Source organism: Ambystoma mexicanum, chromosome 4p (assembly GCF_040938575.1).
Source record: "Ambystoma mexicanum isolate Mex_15411 chromosome 4p, UKY_AmexF1_1, whole genome shotgun sequence".
Lineage (NCBI taxonomy): Eukaryota > Metazoa > Chordata > Amphibia > Caudata > Ambystomatidae > Ambystoma > Ambystoma mexicanum.
The window spans coordinates 691,118,348-691,136,364 of NC_090927.1; the positions used below are offsets into that span (position 1 = coordinate 691,118,348).

At 43.3% G+C, this 18,017-nt stretch overlaps 1 protein-coding gene across 1 annotated transcript in view; it reads left to right on the plus strand.

The window, feature by feature from the left end:
- The window catches only part of LOC138453420 (CD109 antigen-like), a 1,060,964-nt gene extending 1,044,541 nt beyond the window's left edge, over positions 1-16,423 (plus strand). Inside the window, exons 32-33 of the mRNA XM_069606254.1 lie at positions 7,640-7,742; positions 15,593-16,423. Of these exons, the coding sequence (XP_069462355.1) occupies positions 7,640-7,742; positions 15,593-15,810 (321 nt within the window). The 3' untranslated portion in view covers positions 15,811-16,423. The remainder of the gene's footprint in view (positions 1-7,639; positions 7,743-15,592) is intronic.
- The last annotated feature ends 1,594 nt before the right edge of the window (positions 16,424-18,017 follow it).

Here is an 18,017-nt window from a genome sequence, read left to right on the forward strand (position 1 = left end):
CGACATATAGGTCCAGAATATCATTGAATATGTCGTTTACGAACCGTTGAAAAGTGGCAGGGGCATTGCAAAGGCCAAAAGGCATCACCATATACTCATACAACCCCTGACGGGAGCAGAACGCCGTTTTCCACTCGTCACCAGAGCGCATACGGACCAGATTGTATGCTCCCCGTAGATCCAACTTGGTATATACAGAAGCATTGGTCAATTTGTCTAGCAAGGTTGATATGAGTGGGAGAGGGTAGCGGTTTTTTATGGTGACCGCATTCAGGCGTCTGTAATCTACACATGGACGGAGGTCTCCCTCCTTCTTCGGAACGAAGAATATGGGACTAGCCACAGGGGATGAAGAAGGCCTGATGTGGCCTAATTGAAGAGCATGACCTATGTATTCCTTCAGGGCCATTTCTTCTGATGGTGATAGCGAATATATGCGCCCCTTGGGAAGCGTTGCCCCATCGATCAGATCAATGGGACAATCATACGGTCTTTGGGGTGGTAGTACTTCGGCAGAGACTTTATCAAAAAACGAATAGAAATCGTGGTATTCCGGGGGTACCCCTGACATAGTGGCTCCCACTGTGTGTGCCCCTTCAGGAGGACTCTCAACCACTATGCGTAGCCCCCCGAGCGCCCTTGCGGGACTGTTGAGAACATCGTCGTCCAGTAGGCAAAAATGTTGGCATACCTCAGATTCAAACGAAACCTGACCAGTACCCCAATCGATGAGAGGGTTATGTTTTTTCAACCAGGGAAGACCCAAGATTATCCCGAACTGAGGGGTGGATATCAGATCAAAGGACAGTTGTTCCTTATGGTTGCCCTGGATGGTCACATCCATTTGGGCGGTTTGTTGCTTGATCGGGCCGGATACAAGGGAGGACCCGTCCACTGTCTGGACCAGTTCGGGATGTATCTTGGTCACTAGAGGAAGGTTCAGTGACTTGGCCAATGATATGTCGATAAAGCAACCAGTAGCTCCTGAATCAATGACGATGTGGACTTCATGTGAACACTCTCTGGCCGGTTGAAGAACCGCTTGAACAGCTACTGGCCTTATTGGACCGAATGAAGGAACCCCGGTGTTATAAACCGAGCTCGCCTTGTCCCCGGTATTCAAGGGCGAGCTTTCTGAAAACCCGAAGCCTTGTTCTTTGGACGTCGAGGGCACTCCTTGACAAAATGTCCACTGAGGCCACAATAGAAGCATGCATTGTCGGTTCTTCGACGCTCTCTCTCGGTTTGGGTAATAGGGCTTCGTAGACCCCCTATTTGCATGGGTTCCCCAGCACCATCTGGGGTAGAGGGGAAGGATTTTACAGAAAGGCCTGACTCCATCCGGCGTTCAGACTTCCGAGCGTCTACCTGTAGGGCTAGATCTATCAGATCAGAATAGGTGTCAGGAAGGGAAGGTACAACAGAAAGAGCGTCCTTCATAGCGTTACATAAACCTTTGTAGAACACCACAGCTTTCTTGTTTTCTGGCCATGAGGTTTCAGCTGACAACTGGTTGAAATGTGTGATGTATTCTATCAAAGACTGTCTGCCTTGGGATAGCTCTAGCAGCTCCAGGTCCCGGGACTGGGCTTTATACCTGGTGTCAAATATCTTTGCCAACTCACTCACCAGGAGGTCGAAATCATAAAGGGCCGGGTGATTGTTTTCAAGGAAAGGATTAGCCCAAGTAGCGGCAACCCCGGACAGATGGGAAAGCAGAAAAGCGGCTTTTGTGGTGGAATCATGAAAGACTAAGGGCCGACAAAGGAAATGAAGCTTACATTGATTGATAAAGGTACGGTATTTTCTGGGGTCCCCCTGGAACTTCTCAGGGGGTGCCAAAGGAAACTGAGAGGGCAATACCACAGGAGTAGGTGGCGTGAGTGGTGCAGAGGGCCCCGGGGTAGGCGGTACCGGATCCCCAAATTCGGCATCTGGCAGTAAAGGGTTGCGGTTGCTCTGGATGGTGTCTAAGCGATGATGAATCGCGGTTGTGGCAGCCACCACTTCCGTTCTAAGAGGTGCAACCGCTTGCATTAGAGCGGCCACGGGATCCCCGGCAGCGGATTCCATCGCCTGAACGACCAGAAGAGGCTTCACAGTCTGTCAGGACTTGATGGTCGTGTAGGCGATGATACCTCTGTCCCCAAGTTCCACTCGAGCAAACAGTCAATATACTGGCCGAGCAGCCCTTGAGGCCACAGGTGATGAATGTCGTCAGCCGAAACCAGGAATGCCGGAAGATGTTTTCCCCTGACCACTGTAAGGCAAACACGCGGGTTAGATAACCATTACACCCTGTGCACAATCCTAAATGTTTACCTATAAGGAGCTTACCCTGAGTGGTTGTCTGGAATGTGATGTAGGGTGTCTGAGGGGCCAGCAGGGTTGACGACAAGGTTGCAGCCTGGCAAAGCACTTGAAGGATGGAATCACCACCTGATACGGAACCTGGTACTGTGAGCCAAACTAGAAGGCACGTGATGCAGAGAGCTGAATTCAAACCAAAGGATAATCCAATTGCAGTCCAGAAGAAAAGCCAAGGTCGTGTCCAGGGGGAGCGGTTCAAGACAAGGTGCCAAACAAGGGAAATCCAAGAAGCAGTCCGTGGGAGTAGCCGAGGTCTAAACCAGGAAGAAGCAGGTCAAGGCGAGGTACAAAAGAGGAAGCGGTTCGGAAAAATCCAAGATCAAGGATAGCAGCGTCCGTAGTCCAACCAAGATCAGCTGTGAAGCGTGGATGGGAGTTCGCGCGTCACTTTTGAACGCTCGCCTCAGTGGTCACGTGACTCACACACGTGATTGGCGCACACGCGATTGGACGCGTGGAGGAAGAACGTCCAAGCATCGGCAGCGGAGACGCGGAATGCTCATGGCGCGTCTCCACGGCAACCGCCAATGCAGGAATGGAGAGCGAGGCATAAACCAGCGTCGCAGAGTTCGGCCAGCCCCTTGTCGGCAAACCTGAAGGCGAGAATGTGCAATGGTGCGTGTGGTGTCTTGTTGTGTACTATGATTCTGCCGTATATTGATGGAATTACGGGATGCAATAGGAGGGCTTGTGGATGTGGATGGGGGCGTGACACATGATCATAGAGAGTGAACGAGTTCAGCAAGCAGTAGGATGGTGCGAAAAATGGCTGCCAAGATTTATATGCATAATATATATTTGCATGATTGCTCATGTTGTCTTTTTGTTCCTTATCTTTCACAGTCTCCATCATCTTAATGTTTCTACCCAAGAAAGAGTTATTATGATTCTCCCAACTATGAATATGAATAATGACAAGTTCCTTGATCTCTAGAAGTATATTGGGATACATAAAAGAGATGCAGAGGAAGATAATCAAGGGATAAATACATATCTAGGTAATACAGCTCACCTGGGGAATAACATGTGATATCAACACATGAAAAAGGTGGGGAAAGAACATCTGATGAGAGTTGCTATGTCTGCTCTCTCATCCCCTATGCCATGAATACAGTAAGGACTTTCATTTCAAAGGAGGTTTCAGCACACAGTGCGAAATGCCTCAGTCATCTTGCAACATGTACTACTCGAGGACAGTTTCAAGGAAGTTGAGTGACCTTGTGATAGGGATCAAAATGGTTGTTTCCATGCCAGGATGACTATATCGAAACACAAATGGAGAAGGAGCCAGGATGGAAAAGCAAAATGCTTGTATATCCTGCTGCAGGACAGGATGAGGTGATCGTTGAAGAAATGAAGAGAAGGAATTGTCCTGATGTGACACAAAAAGCAGGATCACCTGGATTTTGGGAACTAACTCAAATGTTTATCTATGGACGAGTGCATACCAAGAAAGGATGGGAAGAAGGAGTGGTGTCCTGTGAAGCTCACCTGCTGAAGACTATGTACAAGAAGTGCAGAAAATGAATGATGGATGCTTAAAATCATGGGCCAAGCACTCTAAATTGGTGACCTGGGCAGAAGATGAATCAGGCCCAGCAGTTGTAGTCCCATTGGTTAATGCGACCGTATGTTTCCAAAATCATGGGAAGCTCCGGTGGATATAACAAAGAATGCAAAGCCACAATTGACGTTCCTGGGATGAGAGAAGGGACAGCCGTCCTTTTGGATCGATACTGGGCTTGTGGATCTAAGGCTTACATGAATTTACCCAAGGATTGGGGCGGAGTGTGTTCCCTGGAGCTCCTCCATGCTCCAACATTAGCGATTCCTCAGAGCGATCTAAAAATTGGTGTATTTCCAAAAGTGGATGACCATTTAAGAAAAAGAAGATTGCGTGAACCTCTTCGACGGACAAAAATAGTACATTATTTCTCAGAAAAGTCAATAACAGCCTACAATACCATTCCTTAGGAGCATACGTTGTTCAGCAAGACTGCAATGATAATGACAACTATATTCATGCCTGGGATACAAACAGTGGTGAATGCCAAATGGTTGCAAATTACAACTGACAATCAATGCTACCATTAAGGGATGACCAGAATGGAACCTTGACAGAGGGCATAACGTTGTTGACAGACCCGCATGCCAAGATGGAAGACGGAACAGGTGGTATTGAAGATGACAGCTGGTTTGCCTCTTTGTTTTCATGGGTTCCACAGTGGTTAGCAAATATATTCAAGGTTCCTGGAGTAATATTGGTGTTAGTAATGTGTGGATTCTGTATGGTCAGGATGATGACTGCCCAATGCAAGAAAACAGCAAAGCCGGTGGTAGGGATAAAGATCATGATCGATGTCAAACCTGAACCGAACACCAGGGAGTTGACTGATGACACTTTTAGAAAATACAATGAGTCTAGCATCGTAGCACCTGAAGGAACCAGGTTTCTGTACCCAAAGAATCATAAGAAGTACGGGGAACAATGGGTCTATTGTACCCCAAATGGACAATGTAACTACATGACCTGAAGTGTTGATGAACATGTCAAATCAGCAGGCACCCTGAGGGGGGTGATGAAGATATGGACACCAAAGAAACACTTTTTCAAGAGAAAATACCAGGATGTGGAAACGATTGGGGAGGTGGTCGAGAACTCGACCAGAGTGGGCAATGTAGAGGAGCAGCTGCATGCCTCTGCTGGAAACCCTGCCCCCCTACCTCCCATATGTTGGAAACCTGAGATTATGCCGTGTTTGACACCAGCAGTTGTGCCAATACCACAGCATGTGTTTGAGAGAAGATATCCATTGAAACAACCCTACCAAATGTATCCCCGAAGGTATGACAACTTGAGGGAGGAACTCCCGGAAGGAATATGAGAAAGAGCAAAGTAAAGAAGTTAGTTGCATCACTAAAATGTATGTATGACGTCACAAGATACTGGCTGAAGAAGATGTATAGCTCCTAGAGAGACTAATGATGAAGTAAAGAATCAAGTGAACTTTTAAATGCGAAAAATAAGATTACACATGCACAAAGAGTTGCAGAAAATCAACCGTTCAATAATTGTACAGATGCTGAAGCGCAAGTAGACTAAGTCGTCATAGAAGCTGGCTATACGCATTGAATAGAATGCAGGTGACGCTGCCATTGTATAGAAGCCAGACATCGGTATCATGAATTTAGTAAGCTAGGACCCATGAAGAGGGAAGGGAAAACTGTGTTGCAGCAAGAATAAGCAGAATTGTGGAGCTGCAAGACAAGGCTTTCTGGCCTGGAGTCAGGACTGAAGTAGCCAAGGTCAGCTATATATTCTGGAAAGGAGCGAATGTGCAAAATGGATCATCCCTTTTTAAGGTGCAAAGAAAGAACACCTAAAATGGCAAGTTTAATTCATTTAAAGCATTTAAAACCTGCAAAATGGACTAAATCGGGCTCTCCCGTCACGTGAGCCAAGGATGAAAATAGAGTTTGGACTTGGAGTCCCAGAGCACGATAGTGAGTGCTCTCACTCCCATGTATTCTAAAGACAAGGATACCTTTGCAAGGCCAAGTTCAAAGACAATCTTCAAGGCAGAAGGCATGGGTGATGAGAGATGCTGGGCTAATTGGGTGAGAGGTAGTGTCATGCCCCATCTCATTGCACCTGGGTCTGGGCTTACGTGCTGCTAAGTGAACCGAATGTTCCAGACCTGGCACAAGTCTGCCAACCAATTGTAGTGGTCCATATAACGAAGGACCTTATAGTTTGAAAACCAATGTGAAACCGTGTATCTAATGTTTCTGACGATGACCTGTTTTAGAGGCAGGCATATGTTGTCCACCTGACAGTGGGCGGCCAATCAGAATCCTAGTTCCTATAGAACATAAATTTAGATGTTCGCCTTAAGCTAATCTCGACCCTTAGTAGGTTTTTCATTATTGTCACATAGTATGACGTCACCTCTGATGTATTTTTGATTAAAAAAAGCTGTTTTGTGTGAAGATTGTCAAGAGAACCTGAGCATACGTCCGTTGATGGTCGTTGTAAACTCTCTGTTTTAGATCATTATTAATAAAATGGTATGCAGTAATAAAATTGCTGCAAAAAAAGACACCTGTGTAAATAATGCTGTGGTTTGACCCGGTAAAGGTGTACCCCATTATACCATTTAAGGGTAGCGGGGGTGTCCCCCGCTTCCCTTAAATTGTATAATGGGTCCTGGGGTTGAGGGGGTGTCCTTTACATGGATTTCAGCGGCAAAACCACAGCCTTTTTACCACGATATTTTGCGTCCACTGCCATTTTTGCGGTGATTTTAACACATGGAACCAATAAAGCAGTACTTGGCCATCTTCTCGAATTGGTTCGGTTATTTGGAATTGGATTTGAAGTCATTCTGTGTAATCCCACCCATTACATATGCACGTTCCTAAAGGGCCCTAAACTTCGAGGGCAATCTGAAAACTTCATTTCTAGTGGTAAATAAGGACGCTTATTACTGGTTGCTAGCTGACATTCACCATTTACGCAAATGCGGACTTGAAATGTGACGTTACCACACAGTTACTGTCACATTCATTTAAGGAAAAACTAAAATAACCATTTATTTTCCAAACTGCCATCGTTCACATTTATGACAGAAATTAAATAAAACCGCACTAGGCCGCTAATAAATTGTCATGAGAAAAGGTAGAACAAAGGAAAGTCTCTTGCCCGCTATCATTCTTTTGCCTTTTAAAATTGCTGCTAAGCAGAGATGACTTTTGTGAAGAAGGTTGCTGAAGTTTAGGTGGGATTTACGCTTGTAGGCTGCCATCAATACTCAGTGGTGGCCCAGAGTAATGAGTGAACATCGTGAAACCCCCGATAGGCGAACATTCTAAAGTCGCCCTGATAACAGGGTATCTGCTGTGACACATTTAAGGATGCGCGTTACACACTTAGTATCAGGGTAAGGCAACAGACCCTTTTGCAGCAGTTTCATAGTGCATAGTGCATTTTGATTGCGGTGGAGTGGCAAAGTACATAGGCGTTACCAATGATATTCCCAATTCCGTCTTTACCACTGTCTTTAGTCTTCTATAAAATAGCATTTTTTAAAAACTTGAAACCATACCAGGTGACCCATCGTACACTCCAGCCAAATTTAACATGCGTCCAGTGCATGTAAAAAAGAGGTTAGAAACCGTATTTTTGAGGAATATATCTGGTAGTTAGTGGTACGTAACATATCACTGAGGCTGTGACTGGAGAATTAAACATGTTCCTTTCTTATTACAGATAGGTGAAGCACCGGTGTGTGTGTCCATTCCTATGCTTCGAGATGCCAAGGTGTCATGTACCCAGGGCGCCACCATCTCTATAGTTGACTATTACAAGCCACGTAAGTATAAAGGCTCAAGCACAGCAGGCAAGCATTGTGTTACTACTGCTCGATTCTTGTCAGCAATCCCTGAAGTGTTGTTATTGGCCTTATGAGTTATTCGTCTCGTATAGCTTTTATTTCAGAAATCAAACCAAATTCCATAAAGTACAAACAAAGATAAAAAATACAACATTAACATCCTTCCCAAAAAATCTAAAAAAAATAAAACAATTATCAATAGAACTTCCAGATCAGCTACATATTCATAAAACGTATTTATTTATTGCGCATGTAATGGGTGCTTATACAACAAGTACATGTGTTTCAAAGCGCCCAAATTGCAGCGATTGGCTTCTTATTCCTGATGTAAAGTGTATGTTCAATGAAAATATAAATCACAAAGGCAGAGTGTGTGTCCTGTGGTACAAAAATAAAACGCATGGCCAATTCCACCCCATTAATCCTCATATTTCTGAAGAAGGGAACTAAGTACTTTCTTCTCACTGCTAGATAGAGTGGCCAAAATAACAAGAACATTGGTTTTATTATTCAGTAACTAAGGCTTGATCCTGAATTTTCGAACAGCTCTATTAAACCGAAACATGCATTAAAGCAGATGTAGTTAAGTGTTTAAGGCCTACGCCATTCATTCATTCATTCATTTATAATACAATATGTGATGTACTACATCAATGTATAAAGGGGATTTATTTCTTAAAAGTTAAGGGATTTTTTCTGAAGACCTCTGGTGAGGTGTTCAGGAAGACCAACCTTAGTGTTTGTGTAGGGTTCCCAGCAAGTTATTCCAAGCTCTCACAGGGGGAAACATGGCCGAGCAGCCGGGCCTCACTGCTAGGAGGGCAGATGATTGACAGACGGCACAGCTATTCACAGGTAAGCACACAATAAACTTAAGTCTCAGCAGCATGCTCACTGGAAAACCTGCTCTTCATTATTGCCAAGTATCAAAAAATGTCAACACAAAGGCAAGCACTTTAAGTGAAGGTTCCAGAAAAAAAGAAGGCATGCATGTGTTTGTGCGGTTTTAGGTACTTTAGAAGGATTTAAAGAGTGAATTGTAGTGATTTATTTTCATACAGACCAGACAGAACATAGAATGTAAGTATTATAATTCCACTGAGTACTTTAAAAAACTCCAGAACCACAATCAGAACAAATATATATTTCATGTTTACGGATAAGTAAATGCCTCAACTACTAAAAGTTGGGCCACAGAAAGGGTAAAGTTAATAGTTCTCTTACTGTTATGATAAATGTGTATATAAGTATTACTTACATGCCAAAGAAGTGGTGAAGGCGCCAATAATATAAGTGCAGAGTCTTGAGGGCCTCACCAGAAGAGATCCGGGGACCGGTGATCCAGTAGCTGCAGAGGGGATCACTGGTTCACTGTTAGTCTGCCCCAGGTGGCTAGTCAGAAACTACTAATTGAGCGCTGCGCTGCACGCCATACTGTAGCATTTGTAACATAGGGCACTGAACTTTATTTGTTGCGCCCTGCGCCTTGACAGACTGCAATAGAATAAAAGCTCAGTCCCATAAGGACTGAAGCAAGAGACTTGTAACATAAAGTTGTTTCTTTCAACATAGTTGTACTGCAAGCTGAAATTCGAAAATTAGAGTCAAGCCAGCATTATATTTAAAATTCACTCAGATTGAAAGGCACCTTTCTCTGTTATACGCTCTTTGTATTGTTGTGCTTACTTACCTTAGGAAACAAGCACCTCGCGCGCCTTCAGGCTTCTCTGCTGACGCAGATTGAAGTACTACCACTGGGAACTACATTTCCCAGAATCCCCAAACGTTGCCTTAAGGAAACATCAAGCGCTTCAGCGCCGGCGCTTCCGCGACAAAGACGGTCTACGCCGGTCCACGGCGTCCCACGGCGCACGGCTGAAATCGCTGCCGGATTTCAATCACTGGCACTGCCAACCTAAAACACAGGTATGGGCTATCCCAATATAAGCGACCTCCTGTCTCAAGCTGTCATATTACAGCGACAAGGCATGGTTCAGGAATTTCTCAGAAACAGACCTGAGCCTCTAGAACAAAATGCAATACAGACCTGTAGCATACCACCTAAAGCTGACACACATATTGAAACAACTCACGAGATAGTGGACAATAATGCCAATCTTAAAATCGCATTACTAAACACTAGGTCTATGACCAAACATGCACAAGAAATACATGATTACATCATTGATGAAAATTTAGACATCCTATGTGTAACGGAAACATGGTTACAAGAACCTGTTGGACCAACCATCGATATTGCTATCCCACCTGACTCCAACATCTACCTTAAAAATAGAGATATCGGAAAGGGCGGAGGAGTGGCGATTATCGCAAGAAACTCTATTAAGCTTTTTACCACCCCGATTCAGTGCTCAGGATGTGAAATTATTCACCTCAAACTGACCCCCACCCAAAATAACTGTATAAACATTATAACATTATACAGACCTCCATCTTTAACATCAGATTTTAATGATGAAATTGTGAATATTCTAAACAATCTCAAATCCATCAATACAGAAACTATATTGATGGGCGACATAAATAGATGGAGAGGAAATCAACATGACCAACAAGCTCTAACACTAGAAGAGAACCTACAAAATATTGATTTTACCATCAACAAAGGCCCCACGGCTATTACAGGGAACCAGCTGGACTGGATTGTCACAAACAGTTCTAATGTAACTGTGCTTGGCACCCATCCATGTATCTGGTCAGATCACCTCAAAATTGAAATCTCCCTGACTCTAAACTTTAAAAAGGAAAAACCATCTAACATACCGAAATCAGTTTTTGATCGGAATTTAAAGAAAATTACGAGTAGCATGCTCTCCGAAGAAATGCTGGAAATTATGAATAACACCAAGGGTGAAGACCCTTGTGAACATTTAATAGCCATATACAATCAAGGCATGACAAAATTACTAGACCTTCACGCCCCACTTAAAAACAAGAAAGTCCGACCCAACTCTAGCCACCAAAAATGGTTTAATGCAGAAGCTGTTAAACTCAAGAAGGACAAAAGGAACCTTGAGAGGAAATGGCTTAAAGAACCTTCGGAAACCAATAAAACAAATTGGAAGACTGCAGACCGCATCTACAAATCCAAAATTATAGATTTGAAGAAAAATCACTATAATAACATCATTAGTACTGCAGCAAATTCCACTGGAAAGCTATTCCAGATTCTAAAATCTTTAGACAAACCTACCACTCTTACTCCACCATTCCAACCAACTGACATGGATTGCGAGAAAGTCCAAACCGCATTTCACAATAAAATCGTCAAAGCTAGAGAAAACATCATAAATTGTCAGACTACAAATACCTCATTTGACACCAATCTTTTAGAGAATAAGACCAAATCAGAACACTCCAAATTTCAATTCAGGTCCATTACTCTTGAAGAAATGGAAAAAGTACTCTCCAGCATGAGATGCACATCATGTCTGGAAAATGTATTATCTCCAAAATGTATCCTGGACAATAAAGCTATTTTCGCCCCCTTCTTTAGAAGAATGGTCAACGCTTCTTTTAGGGATTTAACAGTACCTAACATCATCAAAACAGTCACGGTCACCCCATTACCCAAGAAACCGGACCTCAACCATCAAGACCCAGCCAACCTTAGACCTATAACCAACTGCAATTTTCTGTTGAAAATCTTGGACAAAGTGGCCACATAACAACAACAAAGCTATGTGGACAAAAATAACTTATTACATCCACAGCAGTCCGGATTTAGATCCAGTCATAGTACAGAATCGGCTCTGTTAGATCTCCAGACAGAAATGCTATCTATATTAGATAAAGGCAAATCAGGCCTACTGATATTGTTGGACCTCTTGGCAGCATTTGATTTGCTGGACCACACAAAACTCTGAGAAGCCTTGAAAAAATCAGGAAATTGTTCTTCAGGGGCTATTGAATGGATAGCTTCCTTTCTTCAAAATAGGCAATCGAGGATTGTCTGGGGAAATAAAACATCTAAAACCAAACCGGTGGACTGTGGCGTCCCACAAGGAGCCAGTTTCTCCCCACTCCTTTTCAACCTCTACATGCACTGCCTTTGCACCATGCTCTCCCAAATGGGCATATTTTTCACGAACCTTGCTGATGACACCCAGCTGGTCTTAGAACTTAGTGGGGACTACGACAAGGATAGTGACATGCTCTCATCATTATACAACATCATAGAATGCTGGATGAAAACAAATTGGATGTGTTTAAACGGCTCTAAAACCAAGCTCATGATATTCGGTTCCACACAGGTCAGAAGAAAACTGAGCCCACTCTACTCCTCATTCTTCATTAAAAACACCCAAATACCAACCTCAGAAAAAGTGAAGACCTTAGGAGTATATCTTCAAGCCTCATTAGGTGCTGAAGCACACACAGCTTACTTAAAGAAAAACTGTCAATACCACCAGATACTACTAAGAAAAATTAGACCTTTGTTAGACCAAAAGAATAGCATGACTATCGCTAGGGCTACAATACTATCCAGATTGGATTATGGTAATGCCCTACTATTAGGAGCAAATAGCAACTGCGTGAAGAAATGTCAGGTGATTCAAAATAACGCCATCAGGACCATCACGGGAAAAACTTGGAGGGAACACATCACTGGATAAAGAAAGGCCCTCCATTGGTTACCATGAAAGAATGAATCATGTTTAAATCTCTTACTATGGTTCACCGCTGCTTATACAGCAATGCACCAGTTTACCTCAAAAAACACTTCAATTGGTATACCCCTACTAGGCGACTCAGATCCTCTAATACAGGACAACTACAAACCTCCACAACTAAAAAACAGCACGGACTTGGAAAAGCCTTTCCGACTCCAAGTATAAAAAAATGGAACGAACTACCCATCACACTGAAGCTCGAGTCCAACTACATTTCCTTCCAAAAAAAATTGAAAACATTTCTTTTCAACTAAATTCGCGAGACAGGTTAGTCTCTCCTGAGGAAATCGGTCAATTCACTTGTGTCCTGTTCTCACTACTTATTGTCCGGTCTCTTTATTAGCGCTCTGATGCCCGCGGGCTTTCAGTGCTTTATAAACAAATAAATAAATAAATGAAGAAACGAGTAATGGTCGGGGAGGCCTGCTAGAGGAGTACAGACACAGGATCGGGTCAGACAAGCCAGAAAATGCTACTGAGGGCAATGCACGATGCAAAGAACGCTCAGGAATTTCAGGTGCAAACACCACTTTCATTGCGAGATCCAGTCTGGCTAGGCCCCAGTTCTGTACTCCTGTTAAGAGAGTCCTAGGGGTTGGAAGAACCAAAACAGCTTGATCCATTGAAGGCCATCCTTCAGGTAACTGTGAAGTGGAGAGAACGGCAGCAGCAGTAAGGAGGAATCATAGAGGTGACCCTTAAAGGCAGGTCACAGGCTGCAAAGGACACAGCACAAGCAGCAGGACTGGGAGCACTCCCATGATGAGGAGCAAATGCAGGGGTGCGAGTCAAGATGCCCAGCACAGGTTGCAGATTGGAAAGGGAAGAAGAGCTTGAGACAAGATTCCCCAGTACAGAAAGCTAGAGTTGCTCTATCAGGAGAATCAGCAGTACAGCCACTCTAGCAACACTGGGCTCCTCAGATTTTGCTGTAGTCCTAATACCTTACACTTGCATCGTTGCAAAGTTTCTGTCATCTGGCCCCAGTTACGTTAAAAAAAACAATGCTACACCAAGAAAGGACAACTAAGGTGCTTTTCACATCCTGCATATCCTGGAGGCAGAGGCGTAGCCAGGATTGGCTAAACAGCGGTAGCTGAAGCTAATTTAGTTGGGTCCACTGCAGTGACATTAACTTCTGCAAACGCCCACATCCATTTTGGGTGGGTCTTGCTCGCTCAGGCCCTACCCTGTCTATGCCTCTGCCTGGAAGGCCTGCAGATCGCTGGATTCTCAAAGTGAACTTTCATGTAGAAGAGGGTCCAGGATGAGAGTGCAAGAGGGGCACAGCCCGGGATGCTCTGCTTCTGAAATTTCGAACATGCACAACAATTACATATACATTGGATGCCAGCATACTTATGTAAAAGAGGCACTTTAACATGGCCACCAAAATTTCAGATGTGCAATTGTAAAAACATTAAAAAGATAAATGCTCTGTTCAGGAGAAATAGCCACAATGAGATGGCATCTCAGAGTGCATCCATTTAAGAATGAATGATGCGCTCCAGGAAGTGACTACCACTCCCCATACACCACAAAGCACATAGTATGCATGTGGTCTGGAAGTGCCTGCACAAAAGCATGTGCACAGGCATTTGCATTTTCAGGAGTGTGCCCAAGTGAAAATGCTTGTTTATTTCCAATTTGCTTCTGCACAGAAGAACGAAAATCATTTTGTGAATTGGGGCCTCAGAATAGCAGATCCAAGCTCAGAAAAAAAAGGGCAGAATTCTTAGTTCTTACCAGTGCTTTAAGTGGGCGGATGCTAGCTCGCTCATCATTCCTGCTTTGGAAAGATTTTACTTTTAGTGTGTTTTCACAAATGAAATGAGCAGCATAACCAGTGTGTAATATGTGCTCAGAAGGGTTACAGACTTGGTTTTCGGTCACAGACACATTTGTCAAATATAACAGTTTGTGGTCAGTGTTATTTTCCCAAAATGCGTTTTTTTTATTTTAATCAAAGCAGCCAATAGCTTACATTGATGCTATTGGTCGCTCTCACCTTAGGAAGAGGTGATTTCATGGCTGACTGAAAATGCAAGGAGGCCCATTTAAAAATGATATTTGGTGCCATTTCCCTTACCCCTTGTGAGGCAGTCATGTGGTGCATAATTGTAATGTAGATGTTTTTTGATGCAAACTCAAATGGGTGATTGGCTTGGATTTAGCGTTGAGCCCCACCTTGAACTTCATTATTCCGCAAGCAAATTCCCTGCCCAACACCACAGACAAGTTGCCCAAGGAAAGATCTTCTTGACTCAGCTCAACCCAGCCTTTAAAATTCCAGTCATCTATTCGTTCAAAAACATTTCAGGCAGTCAGTGTGTGCATGGGGATTGAAGGTTTCAGTCACTTGTGGCCTTGGTTTTCAAATTAATAATCAAGCTGCATGTCTCTCAATAATTTGTATTGTATTTAATTGGGTTTAAATGTATTAAATGTGTTAAATGTGTTTAAATGTGTATCAAACCTGCCATACATTCACAGGGTCGCAAGCACCCACCAAAATCCACTGCAGTTAAGGAACAGGATACTCACAGCCCACCAAGGTCGGACTGGGGCATACAATTGTCTCGGGCACCAATGAAAAAGTGGGCCACAGTTGCAAATGGCATTTCATTCCTTTTGTGACAGACCGTTTGAGTAGTACCCAAGTGGGAGGTTTCAAATCGTGCATTTTAAAGAATATTTAGTAAGTAACACTGGTCAAACTACTAGCCGCATGGTGAAGTAACTTCTCAAACTGGGCCACATTGGCCAAAAAAAGTGGCCCACATTGACAACAAAAAAAAACCTGCCCCATACCAGCATTTTTTGTATTTGGTTCGGGCAATGCCCTATTGGCCAGTCCGATCCTGCAGCCCACAGAGATTGGGAAAGAAAAAAACAGGCTGGGACGTCCTTCGTTGTACATGCACTATGACTAACAAAATACACTGGACAGCAGAACTCTTACGTCCATAACCGTATCATCCAAAAAGCAAAACAATACAGGAGAGTTTTAGATGCGACTTTCACTTGGCATGAAGTCACTCTGTTCTTGGCCCTTAAACCTAGTTGTAATGAATTAAGGGCGTGGTCTTGTATCCGGTTTTATTGTAACTCCCGATTTGCTGTTGTCCATTGCAGGAACCCGAGTGACAAGACTGTACTCTTCAAAGGTGATGAAAGCCATTTCGGCCTGTGCCTTCTGTGGAGAGAACTGTGCGTCATGTACTTCAAACGTTCCTGTTAAAGCGGATAGAAAAACCAGCGGTGGACATTCCATCTCTGCTGCAGCTCTATCATCACGCCTGGCACTGCTTTCTTTTCTGGCTCTCGTCCCTTTCGTGGACATCAACATATAAAGCAGTCTTATTATGTTTTGAATGTGTAGAGTGTCAGTGGTTGATCATGTTTGTTGAAAGCAAGTCCACGTGGCACACGTCTTTAGATGCCTTTGTTTGGCTGGGCGTTTCAGAGCATTGCTCAAGCTTACTGCACACAGCTCCACTGTGTGCTTTTCTCTTCCCTCGGGTCTTAAGCAGACAGGGACTCTTTCTGGTGTTGTTATTGCAGGGCTATGGGAGAGAAAGCGGACGATTCAACTTTTCTTTAATCTGTGTTTTGATCGCACTTTATATGCGCGCATACGTTTTAAAAATATTAAAGAATCTTTAAAAAGGTCTTCAAGGCAGGGAAATGTTCTCTTATCGAACTCTTTTCATTTCATAGAAAACCTGAACTGTCTAGGTTATAAACTCTAAATGTGTGTATCTTAAAAGAACCTGTATACAGTAAACATCGAGAGAACGTACTCCGTTCACCAGTGCCTGTAAATCATTCCAGAATGGCTTCACCAGAACATTTTCTGTAAAGGTAGAAAATCCTATAAAATGTGCCCATAACAAAAATGCCTGCATCATTAATAGAACTGTGTTTATACTCAAATAAAATTGAATATTCTAATTCTTTATTAAATGTGTATTTTTCATTTTGATACAAGATTATGAAATTTGAATTTGTACATCTGGCCTGTAAGAGACTTGCGACATTGTTGGCCTGCCTGAAGAATTGTAGGGCAGAGCTTTTAGCCATGAATGGAAGACTGCGTGGATGGAATGTGCTGTATGTGGTTCCGACTGGCATGATGAATTCCAAAAAAGTTTGAAAACTTTGAAAAAAAGGTTTGAAAACACTCAAGTTTACAAGATGAAAGGAAGAAATAATAAAACATTTAAAAACAATCAGTTTAAGGGATCAGGAGGAAAGAAAGGTCAGATGGTTGCAGGGGCCTGAAGGGGTGTGTGCAATCACTTTAAAATATAAAAGAAAATGGGCAGAAGGACATGGTATCAGGGAAAAGGAGGAAGAGACAGCAGGGGGAAACTGGGGTGAGGGCACATGGTAAATTAAACATGGCACCGGACTGCAGAGAGAAGCTGCGGACCATGCCAGCAGCTCAACGGGGTGTTAAAAAAAAAAAAACAAGGATAAAGGGAGCAGTCTAGAACTTGCAGTGGCAGCTGCTTAAACGCTTTGCCCCTACTATCCCTGAAAATCCTGAATACTACAGATAAGAGGCATGACAGATTCATTTAAGATGGAAGAACGCCTTTCTTCTAGAAGGTCCTGAGCGAGAGGACAGAAGAGAACATGTCTGTATAAATTCCAGAGGATGCCCAACAATCAAAAAGGGTCAGAGTAGAGACGAGATAAAGTACCATCCCTAACATTAGCGCTGAAGGGCGACCTACTCCAGTCCATCTTAAGGAAATAACGGATGATGTGGTATTTTACAAAGGGAAGATTAAGCAGACAGTGCTGGAGATGAAGCAGGATCATGCTTCAGCTAAACATTGCATGGAAGTACTGAAAAAGAGACTCTCTAGCTCAGATGAAGGGGGGAGGCAATTGTTGGGCAGAATTATATGCAGTACCCTTTGGGAACACCACACACAATTAAGACTACAAGTGACAGTACAAATTCACCTTTGGTATAAGCCTGTACTACACAGTAAAGTGGTAGTGATGGCTGAGCAGCCAGACTTATCTCAAGAGCAAGTGAGCAGTATCACTAGTTACCAAAGGACAGCAATTACTATGATTGAAACAAACACTGACTCAAGGTTTCCAAGTAAAAGAATATACATTTATTCACACATCAGTTGTAAAACATTTCACTAAAGTAAAGCAGTTGAAAAATCACTCTTAATACACCACACCACTCCCAATAGATTCTGGACAAGTTAAGCTCAATATGAAGTGTGAGCAAAATGGCACTCCAATAATTCAAAAGGGAGGGAAAGACAAAGTTAGACAAAGATTGAGTAGTACCAACAGGTAAGTAAGCAGGGCAATCTAGAAAAAGGAACCACAGTGAGGGAATCAAATCAAAAGGGCTTAGGGCCAAAGTCAATAGGACAAAAGTCTTTTGCTCAAGATCACACAGTTCAGGGTAGTTCGCCAAGAGTTCAGGATGGAGTTGGTCAGCAGAAAAGTTAGTTTAAAGAATAGAGAAGGACAAGCCCTCGGATTGGTGAAAGGTTTCATGCACTTTCACCGCGGCTGTACG